This window comes from Rhagoletis pomonella, unplaced genomic scaffold (assembly GCF_013731165.1).
Source record: "Rhagoletis pomonella isolate Grant_MI unplaced genomic scaffold, Rhpom_1.0 Rhpom_scaffold_00003, whole genome shotgun sequence".
Classification (NCBI taxonomy): Eukaryota; Metazoa; Arthropoda; class Insecta; order Diptera; family Tephritidae; genus Rhagoletis; species Rhagoletis pomonella.
In genome coordinates, this window is record NW_023458557.1 from 62644053 (window position 1) to 62666582 (window position 22530).

The window sequence follows — 22530 nt, forward strand, 5'->3', positions numbered from 1 at the left end:
TTGACAGCTAGCTGCCACAATTAGCAGCGCCACATATATGGAGAGTTGGGCTGTCCACGCCGCTGCCTTCGCGCGCCTACAAAAGATCAAAGCGCACACATTTTTATGGCGCATGCGATTTGATTGGACAAAAAGTACGCCATATTTGAAAATTACTCTATAGCTTTCTTACTTACACGCATCTAAATGGACTCGCTTACTCCCATGGCGGCATGCAAACGCGCGCTCTTTACAGGTTTTGAGCGGCATGTCAGCTCACTGCAGAACTGAATGGAGCGCGGACTCTCAGTGAGCGTACATTTAACGCGCTCTAGTAGCGCATCGATTCAATGCTCGCTTACCAAGTACCTAAGTTAGTTGTGTGCCAAAGAAATTTTAGTTCGTGTTTGGCTTCCTTTGCCTTCGGACGTGTTTGAAAAGAGACTCGGAACGTAGCTATCTAAATACTTTTCTTAAATATATGTGCACTCTTAAGCTAATTTAACAGCTGTAAACGTTTGTGCTCAACAAAAGCAGAATAAAAACAAAAATCAAAATATATTTCCAATTTTGCGAAATACATAAATAACAAGTGCTTCACTTGTGTTTGGAGTGCGCTTAGTGTGCCGAAGCAAATTCTGAAATACTGCAAATATTTGAGTGAATGAAGAAATTTGTTAAAAAAAACTGCTTCAAAAGCGCTGAAGCGAAAAGTGAATAAGAAAAAACTACTACTCTCTTGGGAAAAGAATATATGCAAATACAGTGCTTTCAAAAATATACACTAAATTGTGCTGTTACTACATTAGTACTGGATTACTAAAAAAACTAACTAAGCCAGTTTTACGGCTTGTAACTCAAACTAACAAATAATTGGATTACCCGCCGCACACATCAGCGCATTTGCCAACTTTAAGCTACGCAAAACCTCTTTACCCATTGGATTTGGCATTTTTTGTGGATTAGCTGTATCACTTAACTTCGTTACACACGCTTTCTATACAACCTTTGGATTTGCGTAAAATGGTTGTTTTAGAAGGTGGCGGCGGTGTTGTTACCATTGGCAACAACCAATATTTGCAGCCAGATTATTTGTCACCCATACCAACAACGGTAAGTTGGAGCTAAACGGCATGAAACAATTTACGCAACAAGAATTGAAATATTTAGGTGCACTAGGAAACTGAGAGTTAGTAGGATCAAAATTGAGAAAAATTTTGTTAAGGGAATGGGTCAGTTAGTGGGGATCAGCGTGGTATTTTAAAGGAGCAATACAGGAATAAATGCTAACAGAAAAAATGTAAAATTTTATGAAAGATTTTAAAATTTTACTGAAGTTACGAAAATTTGTTTGGATATGAATGAGTATAATCGCTCAACGAACACTGGAAAGCATGATAAATAAAAGAAACCCTTCACAAAAAGTAGTAACGTAACATTATTTCTTTAAAAAAAAATTACAAATTTTTAAAAAAATTTTTATTCAAAATTAATTGTATTAAAATTTAAAAATCTCAGAATTTACCACTGGTTTCAGCAGCAATTTAAATGGAAAATGATTTCTTATTTTCTGTCAATTTCCATATAACATTCTAAAATTAAGTCATTTCTCACTTAAATTGCTTTCGTGAAATTGGCTGTAAATGTTTTAACTGAAATAAAAAATTTTAAAACTATGAGTCAAGAAATTATTCACCCTGAAATTTGCAGCGTAAGGTTTTTTTTCACGAAATTTTTCTCTGAACTGTTTAACATTGAGGTTGTCCACGCTTACCTGGTTATCAGGTTATCTGGTTAAAAATTATTAATATGTAGTGTATTTTATTGTTGTAAACTTAATAAAAAAATATAACCGCATAACCACATAAGCTGATAACCAGGAAAGCGTGAACAACCTCATTGTTTAAAAAATAATCGCGAGCTTCGAGATTTCAAACGGAATCTTCCCTAACTAATAAGGTCGTGTGATGAGAGAAAACTAGCCCGTTTTTGTAGTGCTTTAAAATTAAAACAAATTCACAATAAAGCTTTTTTAACCAGCGTCAAAAAAGGAGGAGGTTATCAATTCGTCGGAATATTTCTTTATATTTTTTTTATGTATGTTATCGCATAACTTTGGACCATGTTTACCGATTTCTACAATTCTTTTTTTTTAAAGGAAAGGTGGTACCTCCCATATTAATTTGGTTTAGTCAGTGGATCACAAATTTGTATATGAAAATTGAAGTCGGTTTTGTTTTTTGCGTAAGAATTACTTGTTTTTGTGCATATTACAGCTAAAAAACAGCAGTAAAGCTAAAAAAATAATTTCCTATAGCTCAATTAAATAAACACCATATTACAATGAAATCACTTCAAGTAAAATATTATCACTTTTGGCTATAAAAAATGCAAAAAAAGGACAACATTTAAACATCCAAAATAACTAAAAACTCCAAACTGTGGCATTACTAAAACTGTTGCAATATGATGTATGCCAAATTACTGGAAAAGAAAATCAATAATTTTATCTGTCATGAATTATACCTAATGCTGAATTTCTACTAGACATTGAAATAAAAAAACCTTTGCTTCTTAAAAAATGTCTTGTGGGGCAAACAACTTAATGGCTATGACTACTTTTATTCAAGTAATGTCTTGATGATTGTTCAATACCAAAGTTTGTCATTTAATGTGCTTTGGAAATCCCACATAATTTTACGCGCTGGAGCTTAAAGCTTTAACAAAATAAACGAAAAATATTGTATATAAATTATATGTAGATCATAATTTTTTGGAAACTCAAATATTTTATTGTGGATTAAAGCAAAAAATTATACAGATAAAATACAATATTTTGTATCATAAATTCACCATGTGTAAATTATTTGTTATTTTTCCACAACATTTTCCATTGCAAGCGCCATCAAGCTCAATAAAATTGTTGAATATAATTTTATAATGATATATCTTTTAACTCTAAAATGTAAAAATTTAATAGAAAAAATTAGTCAAAAAAATAGTCACTGTCAGACATTTACAGCCAATTTCACGAAGGCAATTTAAGTGAAAAAAGATTTTAATTTTTTGAACTTTATGTGGAAATCGACAGAAAATAAAAAATCATTTTCGCTGATGTAACCGGCTATAAAAACTGTAATATTATAAAAAACTGTATCGCCGTTTAAAAATGCCGAATATACAGCAATTCGCAGTGAGAAGAACAAAGGGTTTTCCACCACTTCGTACCCGCGGTAGCAGCAGCGTTCAGTTGACTACTTCTCTTAACGTCACAAGCCTCTATTATCGCAGATAAGCCCGCAGCAAGCTAAGCGAATTTTTATTCATTTCGTATTTTGGTTTTATTTTGATTTCTTCTTTTTTTTAATTAAAAAAAAAACATGTTTTAATGCACTCGTAAAATAAAATTTAAATAATAATTTAAATCTTAAAAGAAAAACACGATTGCATTAAATGACATTTATTTTTATTACCATATCGCTAATTTTATTGACTTCATAATCTCTGTGCCACAATATGGACTCATAAATGTTGGTCATTATAGTCACAAAAAATGTATTTCATTGGCTCCGTTGTCATTGGCGGTGAAAGCGGTTTTATAGCTTGAAATTCCTTTATGATGCAGCCGTCAAAACTGAGTTATGAATGTTTTTGAGTAAGAAATGTGCGACATAAAAAAGCGGCCGCGTACAAAAAGCAATCAAAATATTTGAATTAAAAAAATAAAACATATTTTTTGCTATAAGTATGAATTATAGTAATAGCAATAGATAAGCACACCTCTTTGTCAATGGAGTATAAATTAGGAAATTTTTTATTCGTACGCAAATTTTGTAATAACTCATGCAGTTGACAACTTTAAAAAAAGTTAAAAGAAAGCTACTATTATTTATGAAAAACCACACACAGTTCACTTTTTGGTTTTTAAATCACTCGGGAATTTTGATTTTTACAAATTTAGTACTAATACGCACAGCCCACTAAATAAACATTTATCTTTCTCTCTTTCCAGATGGATTCCAAAAAGAGTCCACTCGCTCTGTTGGCTCAGACTTGCTCACAAATTGGGGCCGATTCCTCGGCCGTCAAACCTCTACTCGCTATGGATAAATCAAAGAAGTCCGCATCTTCATCCTCATCGTCCACCTCATCGAATGCCAGCTCTGATTTGAGCGCATCCAAGTCGCCGACTCAGGCTAAATCACCGAAATCCACCACACCAACCACCACCGAAGTGAAGTTGGCCTTCAAACCGTACGAAACAAATGTGCTCAGCGCCCAAAATCACAATTCATTCAAGTCATCATCATCATCGTCGGACGAACAACGACCCAGCTCAAAATGCTCCTCTAGCGGTGCTGATAATACAACACGCGCACCATCGCGCAGCAAGTCCAATTGCACACCGGAATCACATACAATTAAAATGGAAAATGGTCATGGTGCCACACCCAACCCGCACGATAACAATCGCAAAACTGTATCACCCGCCGGTTCGTCACAGCGCGGTGCCAGCCCCATTGTGCGCTCCGGCATGGAGGTGCTCAACAATGCCAATGGCTCGGCCACACACCCAAAGGAGATGAGCAGCATGGCTGCCGCTGCCGCCGCTGCTGCTGCCGCTTACAAGGCGGCCAGTCCATATGGTCATATGAATCCACTTTATGCGCTCTGCTGTCCACCCGGAATGGAGCAACACGCCAATCCCGCTTTCCGTCCACCGTTTGGCGGCGGCTTTACGCATCATCACGCTGCCATGTTAGCAGCTGCTGCAGCAAGCGGCGGCTATCCGGGTGGTCCTAATGGTCCCGGCGGCCAACCCAACCCTTACATCAGCTATCAACGCATCAAGACACCATCGGGCGGCGAGGCCATTGTGCCTGTTTGCAAGGATCCCTATTGCCCCGGCTGCCCGTACTCGGCACATACGCAACAAATGCTTATGGGCGCCCCCTGTCCGGCTGGTTGCTCACAATGTGAACATCAAAAATACGGCATGGCAATGATGGGTGGCGCCGCCGGTCTCCCACCGAATCATCCTTACTCCCAAGCTGCCGCCGCTGCTGCCGCTAATGCTGCTGCTGCACGCTCGGCGCCTTACGTATGCAGCTGGGTGGTGGGTGACGCGTACTGCGGCAAGCGTTTCCAGACCTCCGACGAACTGTTCTCCCATCTACGCACACACACTGGCAATCTTTCCGATCCAGCTGCTGCCGCCGCCGCTTTGGCTCAGTCACAAGCTCAATCACTGCTGGGCACGCTCTTTCCACCGTCGGCCCTGCGTGGTGGTTATCCAACGCCACCCTTGAGCCCAATGAGCGCAGCAGCTGCGGCGCGTTATCATCCATATGCAAAACCCGGCGGTATACCAACAAGTGCGCTAACAGCGCCCTCAGCTTTCGGTATGACTGCCTTCAATCCGGCTGCAGCAGCTGCAGCAGCGGCTCTAGGACCCTACTATTCGCCTTATGCCATGTATGGGCAGCGTATTGGTTCTGCAGCGGTGCATCAGTAAGTGGGCGCCGTCGATGTATAACGGAAAGTGCTCAGGAGACGAGCAATCAACCGTCAGCAAGGCTAGTCAAGGAGAACGAAAGGCTAACCGAGTGATCTTTTGGAGGCGCGCATGCGCGTCTATGTCGACTGCGAGGCCAACAGTAAGGAGGCGGCAGGCACAGAGAAGATCGCGCGCTCAGTAAAAATTTGCATACCAAAAAAGAGAAAACGGAAAGAAAAAACTGAGGATCTTGAAGAGGAGAACAGAATTGCAGAAATAAGCAACACAAAAAACGTTAAAAATGATTAGACAAATTTGCGTTTCAAAAAAAGTATAAAAAACATACATATAAGAAAAAATTCAATTTGAGAATGCGCTATTATTGCGATCGTTTTACACTGTGATACTAAAATGTAGTTGGATGCTAGGCTTATTAGGTTTTAAAAAAAGAAAATATGACTTACACACAAAAACATAGCTTAACACATATGTACATGAGAGTGTGTGAATAAAGTCGTAAAATATAATTGATCTTTTTAGTTTTAAAATGCAGCCAAAGCATTTTTCCATAACCATTAAACTTCATTAACGATAAAAAAACAACAATAACTAGGTTTTGTTACTATTAATTTACTATATACTTATATGTCTGTATGTTATTTTGCCTTCAATTATAAAATTTTTAAGTGTGAAAATTGTGAACATTTGTTTTTTTTTTAAGAAAGGGCGTTTAAACTGCTTTCACTTAAAAAAAAATTATGTTATAACAATGTCTTTTAAAAATTTGATTTAGTTAAGTAATGAAACTAATTAATAACCATACATGAAGAATTTTAAGGACATATTTACAGAGCTACCATGTTCAACTGCATATTAAGCGCTTGCATTTATGTATGTATGTGTTTATATACTTGAACTAAATTTCTGTAACAGAATCATACAATACAAAAGTCAAAAACTTCAACAACAAACTTGATGGAATAATTAGTTTTCATTTTAAATTTAAATGAAAATAATAAAAAAACATATTAAAAATAAAACTTATCGTTTTCATTAAAAAACTTGAAAAATGTATTCCAGAGTAGCATTGTCTCGCAAATCCAGATTTCTTTATATTTGGACCACTAAGTTGGATGGTGAAGCGTATGCACGAAATTATCCCTAAAACGGTGTTTACACGAGGCGATTTTACAGTCAATTTTAGAGGCAATTAGTACAATAAAAATTTGGCTGCCCCCAACTTCATTGGAGGCGAATAGTTGAAAGGCCGTTCACACCAGGCGATTGTTGATTTCAATTAAAAGTTGCCTGTAAAATTGCCTCATGTAAACACCATATAAAATTGGTGTTTGGTGGACTTCTCTGGGTATTCTCGTAATTCTGAGCCACACAACTAAGTATGGTATCTATATATATGTGATGTGTATAGTGATGCGGAAAACAACGAAAATGTAAAAGCAAGGTCGTACTAGAACACTTCTTCGGCGGCTTAAAAGTCATTTTTCAACGATGTAAAAGTTATCGCATGCAACAGCGGTAAGATAAAATAGGAGAGAAAGTGTTGTAAGTAGCACCGTAAGTAGTTCTCCATTGCCGAAACTCACCAGTAGTCCCACCTTTACCGGGAGGCCCCGACTGTCCACCAACGCAACCATCAGCGCTTACCTGTAGTTCCACCATTGTCGAGACTTAGCCTGATGATCAACTGGCCTAGCCTCCGGCGCTCACCCGTAGTCTCATTATTGCCCTGAAAAACCGAATCAATAACAGGTCTATGCAATAAGCCTCACAAGTCATCTCACTATTGCCGAATGCTGTCAGATAATTACTCGGCCTATCCACCGGCACTTACCAGAGGTCTCCACCGTTGACAAGAGTTACTAGAAAATAGCTACGTCTTATAAAATTCCCGACACTAATTGAGTAAACTTCTTTAACGAGAAAAATTACTTCGACACAGAAGCATTCAAATTTAATATTAATAAATGTTTGTGACCACAAAGTCAGTTCGCCGGAAAAAACCTTATGCAGTGGCCAGTGGTGATCATCGTAACCAGTCTAAGCCAGGGGTGTTCCAACAGAAAAACGCTATAAACAGGTAAAATGTGCAAATAAAAATATTTTCTAATATTTTATTGCCGCTATAAAAATAAATAACATATATTTTAACAAGAAAATAACGAAAATCATTTACTTCAAAATACAATTATGTACATATGTATGTATAAAATTAGTTTGAAATCAAGCAGACTGTCTGCTGTAAATACCATGCAGTACGGGGGAACGACTACAGGACTGATGAATCGGTAGCTACCTGATAAACACCGTCAATTACCGACCGACTACTTGCAGTGTATTTCATCCGGGGGTTACTAAAGTAGTCACTTGCGTGGTTTATGGGCGCCCTCTGTCGTAGTTTTTCGCTATTCTGCTTACGACTGGTTCGACTCTGAGTAGCTACTTACCTAGGAGTCGGTGCAGTAGAGGATCAAAAGTAGCTATTGACTCCAGCAGTACTGGAGGGTAGAAACATTCACAGTTTAATAGTGGTTCAGATGACAAGCAATTAGCAGGTTTGCCATTTTGGTTCCACAACTCATGCAACCTATAGCTATTTGGCGGTATTTATGAATTTCAGTGTGCCATACAGAGAGAGGCAGCTGGACTCTAAAACATTCTGCAGGAATGGCTTGCCGAGTGTCTTAAGAGTTATCCTTGCGAGGGCTGGACACTCGCACAGGAAGTGTTCGACTGTCTCTTTTCAGCCAGGGTCATCGCAACTGGGGCAGAAACTATTGAAGGGCAATCCTATCCATTCGGCATGTACCCCAATGGGCCAGTACCCTGTGCACACTGCAATAAGTTTGTAGTTTGCTTATTCCTAAGAGAGGTTTGGTTTTAAGTGAGTAGAACTGTCGGATAATTCTCTACGATCCTGTTCCACCTCTGCTTGGCCTTCAAGTGATAAATTTCGGTAATTTTTGCGTGGGACACATTCAGTGCCGCACCTTGCTAGTTCGTCCGCTCCCTCATTTCCGTAAATGTGCCTATGTTCCGGGACCCATATAAGTGTAATTTCGTATTGATCAGAGATATAGACCAGCTCTCTCCTACAGTCCTCCACTACACCTTTTCCAACAGTATTTCAGAAAAACACAAATGTATTTCAGAAAAGGCCAAATGAATTTCAGAAAAACTCAAATGTATTTCAGAAAACCTCATATGTATTTCAGAAAAGGACAAAAGTATTTCAGAAAAGCTCAAATGTATTTTAGAAAAGGCCAAATGTATTTCAGAAAAAGCCAAATGAAATTTAGAAAACACAATTGTATTTCAGAAAAAATCAAATGATTTTCAGAAAAACGCAAAAGTATTTCAGAAAAGGGCAAATGTATTTCAGAAAAGCACGAATGTATTTCAGAAAAGCATAACTGTATTCTAAAAATATTTTTCTGAAATACATTTGCCCTTGTCTGAAATGCATTTGCGTTTTACTGAAAAAAATTTGAACCTTTCTTAAATACAATTGTGTTTTTCTGGATTTAATTTGGCTTTTTCTGAAATACTTTTGGCCTCTTTTGAAATACATTTGAGCTTTTCTGAAATACATTTGCCCTTTTCTGAAATTCATTTCAGGTTTTCTGAAATATATTTGAGTTTTTCTGAAATTCATTTGGCCTTTTCTGAAATTCATTTGGCCTTTTCTGAAATACATTTGTGTTTTTCTGAAATACTATTGGAAAAGGTGTAGTTGACATCAGAGGTACAAGAGAATGCCTTAATGGCCGTTTGGCTATCCGAGATGATATTCGCATGAATATTTGGGAAAGATTATAGGTAAATTTTTGTAAAATATACTAAAATATGCGCAATAAATAAGCAAAAACAGGTATTTTTGCAAAATATGCAAAATCATGCATTTACTGCAAAATATGCGAAAATGTGCACTAACAATTGAATGCCATATTAAATGAAATTTCATGATTCGTAAAGATAACTTAACCATTTCCATTTGAAGATGCCCAATAAAAACATGCATTTTCATGAGATTCCGAGCTCTAGATATAAACAAACATTCGATGGCGTTATTAGATGAGGTTCCGAAGCACCGGCTGTGTATAAATCAACCAAAGGTCAACATCATTCATGCCAGTAAGTTCGGCCTGAAACGCTCTACAGCATCGGTTCCCAACCGGTGGGTCGGGACTAGTGATGCCAATCCCCGGATGTCGGTGTTTTTGACGTCCCAGAAATCCCGGGATTTGCTTGCATTAATTAAAGTTAGATAATTTTTTAGATCAATTTACTCAAAACATCCTCAAATCGAAAAACTTATAATTTGACCGACGTGCTGGTAAAAGAAGTTCAAATATTTTGTAATGGAGGAGATAGGGGTCATTATTTTCAAATGGATTATGTCTACCTTTTGACAGTTCAGCCTTAAAGTGTTGATGCCGAAATATGTTTTTCATCAGTAGGTTTTGTATGTAAAAACTGCAGGTCAAGCTTAGAAGACTCCGCTTTGAATGCTTTGCTGCTCTTACGAAAACATTTAAGTGCAATAATAACTACACCGGCAAAAAAAGGGGTGTGTGTTTTAACCAGACCCAACTACCAACATGTATTTCGACACGCTGAATCCGATTCTGAGATCCGTTTGACTCGTACACCCTCAAAATTTCCAGTAAATTGCGAAAAAAATGGCAAACAATTCTCCATTCGCAATTTCTTTATAGAGTAGAATAAACATGTTTAGAGAAATTGTTTTTATATATTTTTGTTTTATGTTTTTCATTAATCGGCACTTTCAAAAGTACCTGGTATTTACATTATTATTTGAGATGTATACGTTCCCCAATCACATGGTCTTTTAAATACAATTAAAAAAATGTTTTACTTTAAAATTTGTCTGATTTAATAAATATCGCTAGCGTTGAGTGCAAAGATGCTAAGTCCCAATTTAAAAATTGTACAGGAGAGGAAAAATTTTCGTATAGCCATTTTCTTCAAGTATTTCGCAAAACTTTGAATTCAACATTTTGCCTGATTTCGAGCAGTTTGGCCTTATCGAATTTTCGGAGCTTTTTTTGGCCTTAGCAAATTTTCTTTTCATTGAGTATAAACGAGAAAACATAAAACAAGGACCTTTACCCTTTTCGAAACGATGCAATTTTAATTTATCTAGCCTCCTATATCAAAATATGATTTTTCATTAAAAGTGAAATTAGCAACTTTTCACACTAAGCTAGTGATATATGAGTTTTATAATCAATTTATCGTAAATTTTAAATAGTTTTATTTAACGGTATATTTAAATGCTTTCGGATATTGAATTTTTACTCATATTCATAAAATTTATGACTCAATTTGAATCCCGGGATTACCTAAAAAATATCCCGAAATCCCGGGATCCCAATTTTCCTGATATTTTGGCATCCCCAGTGGTGACCCACTAGCGGGTCGCGGAAGGGTTACAGGTGGCTTTCGAATCGATCCTAAAACTATCAGAAACAATTGAATAAACCATCAGAAAAGATAAGAAAAACATAAGATTAAAAACATATTTATTCAATCCTAATATGGAAGTGTTAGTTCAATTGAAAAAGTCCCAAAAATCTCATTAATATTGTATTCTTACTTAAAAACAGCAATTTTACATATTGATAGATTGCTATGCATTTACATACATATTTTTGGTAAGTCATAGGAACTTAAAGATTAACATATGTTGCGAATCATAAGTTTTGTATTGATGGCATTGATTTGTTAGTGCATATTTTTACATATTTTGCCTTAAATGATAGGGACGCTTCTTTAATATTGAAGGTGAAAAACGTAATAGCTTCAAATTCGATTGGTTAGCTTATATCCATGCAAACTAATACAGCTTCTTGTTGGAAATAATAACTAAATTGGACGGAAAAAAATCCTTGGCTGAACAGGTACATCTTGTGGAGACTACTGTTACTACTATGCAAGGTGTGCAGGGTGAACTTGGAAAAAAATCAAGGAAAAATTGGATACCATTCTTCCAAAACTAAGGGGTTTAAGTATTTTAAGGGAATATCTGGTGTGCTAAGTAGCCAAATTGCCGCAATTGACAGCTGTTAAGCAGGGATCACACGACTTGTACATTTGTACAGATTTGTACATTTTGGCAGGTTCCGAATGAGGTTGTCTGGAAATTCTTTTATTGAGCTGAATTCAAATAATCTAAACAATACCACTATGTAACTGCTAAAATGTGTGATCTCTGGTTAATAGCTATAATCCCAATGAACTAGCTTGCTTCAAGTACGCCTCAATCACCAGTGTTGACGTAGAACGTTCTCCGTATTTGTATACAAATCATTTTTGCGGCCAAATAGGGAAAGCTTTAACTTTGAAAATTTTAAAAAACTATTTTTCCTGTTTGCCAATAAAGCCCTGAACAAAGCAAATAAAAAAAATATGGAAGATAAATATGTATTTTTAGTTTAATGTAAATGAATTTTTTACTTTTTACTTTAAGGGCTTAATTTTTTTTAATACATATTTTAAAATTTTAGATGTATATTTAATTAGTTTTGACTTTTGCGTGGCACTAAAAATTACTATATATCCTTGTGTTAATTATAAACTTGTAATTAAATATGAAAAGTAAATGATAAAATTAAAGTCGACTGTAAAGTTAGTTGCAGCTTTTTGACATAATTTTCAATTGGATATCGGCCAAAAAAAGCTGCAACTAACTTAACAGTCGAAAGTATTTTGACTATGGGGCCAATCACTTTATTCCTATTTTAAGCTTGTTTAAAAAGTTAAATCAAAACAAGTTAGGGAACTCCTATTCTTCTGAAACGTGATCGCTATATCTATAAATTATTTTGTAATTTTTAAATCTTGATGTAATAAAAGCGTATTTTAAGTTTTTTTGAACTATAATTTTATTTTCTACCTTTTAGGGCCAAATTCACAGTGGGTAGTTAACCACTGGTAAAAGTTTAACTATTGATTTTGATATACACAACGCTTAGTTAACAAAAGTTTAAACCAGCAGGCGAACGAATTTCAAATTTGAATAGAAAAGTATTGGTATTTAGAATTTGTATATTTTCGGGCGATATCAATTTTTTATAGTTAACTATGTGATTCTGAATATAAAGTCAAAGTTAAACTCTTGTTGGTGGTTAAGTTAACAATCGTTTAACTAAACACTGTGAATCGCGCCCTTAGTCTTTTGAATTCCTGCAATCAATAGTATTCTGTCTCTGATTCTCATTCTGCCTAATTCTTTCAATGAAAGAAGCTAGGCCTCTTTCCAGTCAATTTCCAGCTATCCAATTCCTCTATCCGAAGTCGTTCTACTGATTTAACTCTACTAAGAGCGACAAATGCTTGACCATTTTTTTGTGGATTTATTTATTTTCATATGAGTAATATATGTTCTAAATATTAAACAAAGAAGAATATAAATGCGGGTTTTTCAAATATCTCGACTCCTGCGCCATCTAGCGGATTAATTCATCTTTCATATTGCATTGTCATCGGGTTGTGAGCTAAGTTTGAAGTTTAAAGTATGTAGCTTATCGGGAAGTTTGTTAAATATTGATTTTAAAATTCCAGGGTATACATATATCCAAGTGAAGTTAAATAAAAGCTTGTAAAACTAATATATCTAAATAAATAAGGCTAAAATGGTATTTTAACAATCTTTGCATAAATCACAAAACACCAACAACATAAGCATTGAAATTCGGTTTCAAATATAAAAGTTTAAATATTATTGCGTTTGGTAATCTTCCAAATCGAATCCCGTCCCGCCATACACTTTGATCTAAATTTTTTAGTTGATATTGTTTCGTCTTTACCAGGCATTTCTAAAAACATTTTTGACGTTGTTTTGAAATTTAGCGATATAAAATAATTTAATTAATATTTTCTAGAATATGGAAATAATACACCGTACGACAATTGAGAAGTAAAGTCCTCTCTCATCGTACAAAAATCTCGCTCAATAAGTCACTCATTAAGCCTGTGCTGGTGTATGGCGCGGAGGCATGGACAATGAAAACATCTTGGAGTTTTCGCGAAAAATATTCTGCGACAGATTTACTGGCCTTCACGCGTTGGCGATGGCGAATACCGCAGACAATTTAACGATAAGCTCTATGAGCTTTACAACGATCTGGACATAGTGCAGCGGCCCCGCTGGTTAGATCATGTCATACGAATGGACAGAAACGCTCCAGCTCTGAAACGTGGGTCGCGATGCTGGTAACAGAGGAACAGGAAGGCCTTCTTTGCGTTAGAAAGACTTGGCTTCACTTGGCATTTCCAATTGTCGTCACTCGGCCAAAATCGCTTAGGCGGTTACCACGCCAATAAAGAAGAAGAATTTAATCTAATATTAAGCACAGAATATAAGAAAAACATACACACATAAGGATTTATTTATGTCAATAATACACTGAGAAACGAGTTTAGTTATGTCAACCAAATATGTTTTTCTCACTCATGATTTGGTTATAGTTATCAAGTCATCTGTTGAGAGGAATATATTTGGCTCACTTTTTTCTGAGTGTAGATTGTAGTAAGAATTTGCTGAAAAGAAACGGTAAAACAGAAAAAGTGAGAAACTCCGGTCAATATTTTCTTATTTAAGGTTGGCGTTAAGGCGTGAACATTTTACGCTCTTCAAAAAGTCACAGTTCCTTCAACTAAGAATTGGTAACTATGAGCCCACCGTGTGTTGTGAAAGCACATCTGTATTAACAGAAGATAAGAACATTATTTTATTAACCATACGCAGCGTTGAAATGAATTTGTAGAAATATGTATCAAAATAATATTAATTAGAATTCACCGAACCCAAAGAATTATTCAACCAAATTAGCGATTTGGTTAAACCTAGATGAATATGGCAAGCTTTAATATATTTAGTTATAATAACGAAACCCTGGTAATAGTTCCGAAACCTTGGTAAACGTTCCCAAATATTGCCAAAATTCGGCAACTAAATATGTTTATTTGTCGAAATTAAACTCTTTTTCCAGTGCCGTAAATAGTTAACTAGTTCAGTCGTACAAATATTATCTTGTGGCTTGTAAAATATTTAACAGAGATTGACTTATGATTACAATATGTCCAAACATCCATTATCAATCAATATGGTTTATATGTTTTGCCTCATTATTAAAGCAATAAAGAATCGAACGAACACTGCTTTGGAATATTTTAAAATCACGTCATTATTACGCGTGAATCGCAAAGAAAAATCTCAACCAAGCGCCTAATGTTTTTAATGGTGGTGCTCATAAATATATCAAAATAATTAAATCCCCCTTGATCACCACCTAGTCACAATGCAAACGCTAACATTGCCCGATAAGCAGCAAATGAAAGCGCTAAGCGACAATTGGGTGCTCACGCTATTCACAAGTTATCCGACCACCAAACGAACAAATATGTACAATAGACTATCATAAATTAAGTAAAATTTTAACGCATAAATAATCAAATTTATGAAGCAATAAAGTGTAAATTATAAAAACACAAATAATATGTAAATGGTGCGATTTATAACTCGCTTAAGTACAACAAATAGACTTGTGATTTTACGAGTACAAAGGCTTTAGTGATGGACGAGTTAATTTTTTTGCCCGCATTTTCTTATTATAGTCACAAATCAAAGGGTCGCGATAGTCGTAGCTTCGAATTCGAAAATATTATACATACATATACATATACATACATATATATATATATATATATATATATATATATATATATGTACATATATACATATATATCTACAGGTTTATAGATCGTTTATTGGTTTGTCAATGAATGTCGACAACAGTCCGCCATATACTATCCATATTATCAGTTCTTCAACAACTTTGTCAAAATGATTGCGAATATTGAAATCAGAACGATTTCCTGACTTTTTGAGTGGGACTGTCATAAACATCCAAATATAATTAAATTTTCCGAGTGACTCAATTCATGTGCGACCATTGACATATGGGGCATTCCAAAGTGACGGTTGGCACATTTTAACTCGTTTTTGCTCATACTTTTAGTAAATTCTCTTTGACCATTGATCTGACAAGTGTCAAACTTTTAACACTTTAAGTCAGATATCAGTTTAATACGAAGCTGATAAAATATAAAATTTAATTTTATATTTAAATATAAATTTAATTTTATATTTAACATTTTCGAAGCGTGATGGGTGGGACAACTATGACACCCGCTTCTCTGAGTGGTTGGTTTCGTTTCCGAATTTCAGACAAACTATAAACATTTCGTCCATAGCGTTAGTTAGTAGAATGTTAAGTACTATTTTTTGCTTTAATGGCATTATTATATTTTAAACTAAAAAAAATGGTATTTTTGCTTGTGACGGGTGGGACAAAATTTTGTGACGGGTGGGACGAGTCACCTTTGAGGACACATAGTTCGTGAGTAAAATGAATACTGCTGATTTGATGTGAATATTTATTATATTTTTATTAGGGGACCTCATTTACGTTAAAAAAATACATATTTTGCTCTGACGGGTGGGACATCCAATATGCATGTATTTGAACGTTTATAACTTCTCACCATAAATATGTTTTTCTAATAACTTACCGCCATTGAAAAGCTTATGAATTCTTCTTTCTTTTTGGATAATTATTTTTTGCAGTGCCACCTTTAGTAGATGAGGAATGCCTTGAAAACTTGATGAAAACATATTACAGTGTATTATATGTATATGAATTTATAACAATAAAATAGAGAAAATAGTGAAAAATAAATGGATAAAAATCTATTTCTAAAGATTTATTCTGACTGCTTTACTGTTTTTACAGATTTAAACACAATTTATGTAATTTATTTTATTATCTGAGGTGTCGTCTTCGCTGGAATGGCCCATATACATACATATAAGTGTTAAGTATAAGTATAAGTACTCTTGGGCATATCTGTAACATCTTAAACAATTTCTGCGCCCTAAATAATAATTCATACATACCGTCGCTTGGCGCGCATTACATCTCATACGAAAAACTACCTGTCCAAGTGAAGCCAAGCCCTTCTAAACCAGGTATTTCCAGCCAAGAGGAGGCCTTCCTCCTTCCTGTTACCAGCATCGCGGCCCGCGTTGAATACTTTCAGAGCAGTAGCATGCAGGAGCGTTTCTGTCCATTCGAACGACATGGCCAAGCCAGCGAATTTTAATTTGCAGCACTATGTTTATATCGTTGTAAAGCTCATACAGCTCTTTGTTAAATCGCCTGCGGTGTTCGCCAACGCCAACGCGTAAAGGTCCGTAATTCTTTCGCAGAATCTTTCTCTAGAAAACTCCAAGAGCTGCTTCATCAGATGTTTTCATTGTCCATGCCTCCGCGCTATACACCAGCACAGGCATGATGAGTGACTTATAGAATGCGATCTTTGTACGACGAGAGAGGACTTTACTTCTCAATTGCCTACTCAGTCCAAAGTAGCACTAGTTGGGAAGAGTGATCCTCCGTTGGATTGCAAGGCTGGCATTATTATTGGTGTTAATGCTGGTTTCAAAATAAACGAAGTCGTCTACTTTTTCCAACTTATAACTGTCAAGAGTGACGTGTGTGCCTAGTCGCGTATGCTTTGACTGTTGGCGTGATGACAGGAGATACTTTGTTTTGTCCTCATTCACCACCAGACCAATTTGCGTTGCTTCTCTATCCAATCCCGAGAAAGCAGAACAGACGTTACCCTTGGTTTGGTTAATATCGATGTCGTCGTCATACGCCAGCAATTGTATGCTCTTGTAAAGTATTGTGACTGAGCGGTTAAGATCTGCGGCCTTTATTATCTTCTCCAACATCAGATTAAATAAATCACACGAAATGGAGTCACCTTGTCTGAAACCTCGTTTGGTATCAAACGACTCGGGGAGGTCGTTCCCTACTGTGACAGAGCTTATTTTATTGCTCAACGTCATTTTACGCAGCCGTGTTAGTTTCGCGGGGATACCAAATTCAGACATCGCGGTATAAAGACAAATTCTCTTCGTGCTGTCGAAAGCAGCTTTGAGATCGACAAAGAGACGGTGCGTGTCGATCATATTCTCGCAGGTCTTTTCCAAGATTTGGCGTATTGTGAGTACCTGGTCTATGGTGGATTTCTTAGGCCTAAAGCCACGTTCATTGACGGCGGGATTCAGCCTTTCACACAATGAGCTCGATAAGACCTTGTATCCATGCTTAGAACGCTGATCCCGCGGTAGTTGGCGCGAATGGCGGGGTCGCCTTTCTTGTGGATTGTGCAGAGCACACTTAAATTCCAGTCGTCGGGCATGCGTTCTTCTGACCAGATTCTGCATAAGACCTAATGCATGCACCCCATCAGCTGCTCGCCGCCGTACTTGAATAGCTCGGCCGGCAGGCTATCAGCTCCAGCAGCTTTGTTGTTTTTCAACCGCGTAATCGCTATTCGCACCTAGTCATAGTCAGTCCGTAAGTCACCTAACTTTCTGATAAAATTTCGGGCGTTTTTCTTTCGGGCTCGCTGAAATCCAACTATTTATTTGGCGGCGGTACTTAATGATCGGGAAATGTGGTTCCTTTGGCCCTCGGAGTGTACGTGCGTCTAAAACGCTGCAAGTATGCCTTCCGTCTATCACAACATGGTCGATTTGGTTTCTCGTTTTTCGATCTGGGGACAGCCATATAGCTTGGAGGATCTTCTTATGCTGGAACCTAGTCCTACATATTACCAGGTTTCGGGCCCCGGCGAAGTCGATCAACCTCAGTCCGTTATAGGACGTTTCGTCGTGGAGTCTGAATTTTCCGACAGTGGCGCCAAAGATCCCTTCCTTGCCCACCTTGGTATTAAAATCGCCGAGCACGATTTTGATATCGGGTCGGGGGAAGCGCTGATGTGTACACTCCAAGCGCTCATATAAGAGATCCTTGGACGCTTCGTCCTCCTCTTCCGTCGGGGTAAATATTCAAACTAAGAATATCTTACCACCTTCCTTTGACGTTATATTTTAATATTTTATTTAACTTATGCATACTTTAATTAAATTATAATTTTAAAACAGGTGGCAACCCTATTCAAAATATTTTAAAACCAAAACCTTGTTTAACCTTTTTCGACTGACACATATATTGCGATACATATTTAAATTGTGCATCTGATTTCCTTAATTCAAAACATTTTAACCCATGTCAATTTATACCCATACTTAAATAATTCATTTGACTTAGTAAATAATTTGAGCTTAACTTTTTACACGGGTGGAAACTCCCTTCAATGTTATAAACGCTCAAGCTAAACATTTCTTAATACTCCTTTTTTGACGCCAATATTTCAATATTTTATATAATTTAATTTAATTCGACTTTTCAAACAGATGGCAATCTTGTTAAAATAATTTTTAAACCAAAAACTCGTTAAAAATTTTCGCTTGAGACCTGTATTGTGTTACATATTTAAACTATCTAATACTCTTAATTTTAATTGAATTTAGTTATAAAATCAGGTGGCAACTCTCCTACATGCAGTTGGGGAATGAAGTTTCTTTAAAGCAATTTTGATTTACATTCATATTCAAGTAATTTATTTAATCTATTGCTTATATTGAATCTGACTTTGTAATAAGGTGTCAACCCTCTGCAAAATATTTCTCAAACCACAACCTCCTTCGTCTGACAACCATATCAGGATATCGTCGTTTAAAGTGCAAAACCGCCTATCATCGTTTTGCAAAACCGCGTAACTGGCATCTGTCCCAAAAATTCGATTTTCTCATAGGAAGCTCTAGGCATAAGGCCTTATCTATTCATACCAATATATCGATATTAGACCATGTACTGCAAAATAACAGCATAGTTGCAATACCGCTGACCAAGAGTAGCATATATTTTTACTCTCTCCAGTAAAATCTTGGTGACCTTACTTACGCGGTTTTGCATTATCGTGATACGTGGTTTTTCATTATCGTGATACGTGGTTTTGTACTTTAAACGGCGTTATACATTTCAATATTCTGCCTTTTTTTAAGTAGAACTTGCTGGTAGAAACCCTACTACATATAATTAAGAAATAAAGCCTTTTCAAAACCATTTCGATCGATACTCATAGTGTAATAATTTATTTAACTTAAAAATAACTTTTATTTAATTTTTATATCAGGTGGCAACTCTTTTTGAAAAAATAAGAAGTTATTACACATCCGAAGGCCAAGCCCTTTAATTTGATACCTCATTTTGTAAAATAAAACAAACGGTACAGATTCGATATGACGATATGACATAAACCCCCCAAAGAGAAATTCTGCGCCTCCTTCTAAAAAAATATTGACTAAATAGGCTTTTTACATATTTCATAACAAATTTTTTATATTTTTTATGACAAATGCGCGCATTTTAAATATAATGGAATTTGATATTTATAAATGAAATATTTTTTGGTTGAAGTATTTGCTTGTAATTTGTATACTACTATATGTAAATAAATTAATAATTGCTTATTATTGTTGCTATTAAAAGGTGTATTAACGTCTTTGCTTTTAGGTGTAGGTTTGGATAATTACAAGAATATCATTGTTTTATTTAGAGTATTCAGCATATTGTATTTAATTGTGAATATAATTTAGCACAACTCAAAGAAAAGTGGCATGCAATTCACCGAGGTATAGATAAAAACTATTTTAATATTGAGTCAACATTAACATCCAGACTGCGATGAATATCGAGAAAAGCTAGCCCATTTTGTACTCGTAATCTCCCATGCCTGCACATGCATGATGATATTCATAGAATTATTTTGCAAACCTATAACTAAATAGGGGAGCGAAGGGTATTATAGACCACATAAGGTAAAATTTCTGTAGAAAAAACCGAAATCTGGATTTTTGCTCATTTTTATGGGTAACACAGTCCAACCAAAATAAGAAAAAAGTTTTGGTACGGCAAATGCTAAAGCTCATTTTAATAGATTTTTTTAGCTTGATTGCCAATCCGTAAGCATAAAGATTCCATCAGCTCCAGATTTTGAAAAAAACGAGGTCAAAATGTCAAAAAAATTTCGTTTTTTGCAATATTTTAAGAGCTCTAGAAAAGAAACAAAACGAAGGCTTATATTCAATATCTTTTTTCTGAAATTTTCACAAAAATTACTTTGTGATGTTAGAACCGATCTGGGACCTATACGACGTTTCACGATTCTCAATTCGCTCTCTAAGTAATTCGTGAATTACCCTGTTTCCGCAGCACATTCGTAATTCGTTTGGCAGCTCTACTTCTTGTTCATCACTTTTTTATTATTATATGTATTTACTGCAAATATCGAAGATGGAGAAAAAAATGTCAGCCATCATCAAATATTTTAATATATATAGACAATATTTTATTATTACTATTTTATTAATTACGGAAATAATTCGTCTTTGTTTTTTATTCTTGTTTTGGCTGTCAAACTTCGATATATTTCCGATAAATAATAGAGAAGGCACCGATTCGTTCGTCATTCGCATGATAATTCGATCTGTATTACCTACAAATGAGGTTATTCGCTCTCAAAATTGTGTATGGCGAATTACGAAATTCGAAGGGTAATTGGATGGCGAATGACGAATGGGAGAGCGAATTACGAATGAGTGAGCGAATCACGAATCGTGGAAGCGTCGTATTACTTGTCATCACTGATGTTAATTCTGGCTTTGCAATTTAATAGTAAATTCGCCTGTCAATTGTTATAGGTCAGCATTAATAACACCGAAGACAGTTGTGTCTTAGGTGGATTTTTATATCCGAATCTCCTTTTTGTGAAAAGTGCGGATAGGGGATATTGAATATAAGCCCTCGAAAAGAAGATGGAACCTTCCTGGCTTAAATTAAAGCTAGAACTCTCCCCTACTATTTCTGAAAACAGATCTTAAATATTTGATAACCTAAAATATTTTTTACCATTATTATCTTATACTAAATGATAGCAAATTTGTATGTATATTGCCCTCCAACAAGGGGCGTAAATTTTCTGTCTATTATGTATGAAATCTATGAAAATGTATGCCATAGTACTCAATATATTTTGCATGTTAAAAAATAATTATCGCGTACCATAACCCATTCCTGGTAGAGCGCTGGGTACAAATAATTAAACGTATGCTTTTATTCACTCATAAATAAATTAATTGTGACAATTTTCAATTGACTAGGAGAAATTATCGCCACTCAAGCGTCGAATTCATGCGGAACAAACGATACGTGTGTTAATACTTACATATTTATGTACGTATGGAAGTGTACCGTTGTCGAGTGATTTCTGCTTTTATATTAATGTCCATACATACGTAGATATACATACATATATATGCATACATACCTATGTATACATACATATCGCTAGCTTAGAGTGAAAAGTTGTTAATTCCACTTTTTATGAAAACCCATATTTTGATATAGGGATACTAAAAATGCATCGTTTCGAAAAGGATTAAGGTATGTACTTGTTTTATCTTTTCTTGTTTAAATTCAATGAAAGGCAACTTTGCTAAGTCCGAAAGAGTACGATATATTTTAATAACGATCTAATCCTTCTTATTCGTATTGAGTTTTGCTTTGCTTTAAAAATGTATTCAAAGATTGGCGAAATACTTGAAGAAAATGGATGTAAGAAGCTTTAAATTTAATAACAAATGGACTTAGCGAATTTGCGCTTTAAGGTAGTGATGTGTATAATTGTATTAGTCGCTAACAAAACGAAAATTTTATTATTTTTTATTGTTTTTAGGTTTCGAATTTAATTTTCAAATGCGATGACAGTGATTTTTATAGCTTTTACCATGCCCGCCTAATTTAAGCAATTTAGATCCCGTCAGTTCTTAAGGCACTATTTGTCGGAGAAAATCAGTTAAGTAATCAAAATGTGCGTAATTACCTCCATTAGAGTGTGATATGGATTTAAATAAATATGGCTTTGCAACAAAACCCGGCATTTTTTAATATTTTAACACTGGAAGCGCATGCCTGCGCGCTAAAACTTATGTACGCAGGCATGAAAAAACTCGCAGCTTCTACAGTTTTGGT

At 35.6% G+C, this 22530-nt stretch overlaps 1 protein-coding gene across 1 annotated transcript; it reads left to right on the forward strand.

Moving 5' to 3' along the window:
- The first annotated feature begins 357 nt into the window (after positions 1-357).
- Positions 358-6076, forward strand: LOC118735348 (zinc finger protein Noc). The gene is made up of 2 exons (XM_036465046.1): positions 358-1092; positions 3992-6076. Exons 1-2 carry the CDS (start codon positions 1003-1005, stop codon positions 5492-5494), a joined length of 1593 nt encoding a protein of 530 aa, XP_036320939.1. The 5' UTR covers positions 358-1002; the 3' UTR covers positions 5495-6076.
- Positions 6077-22530: the final 16454 nt, after the last annotated feature.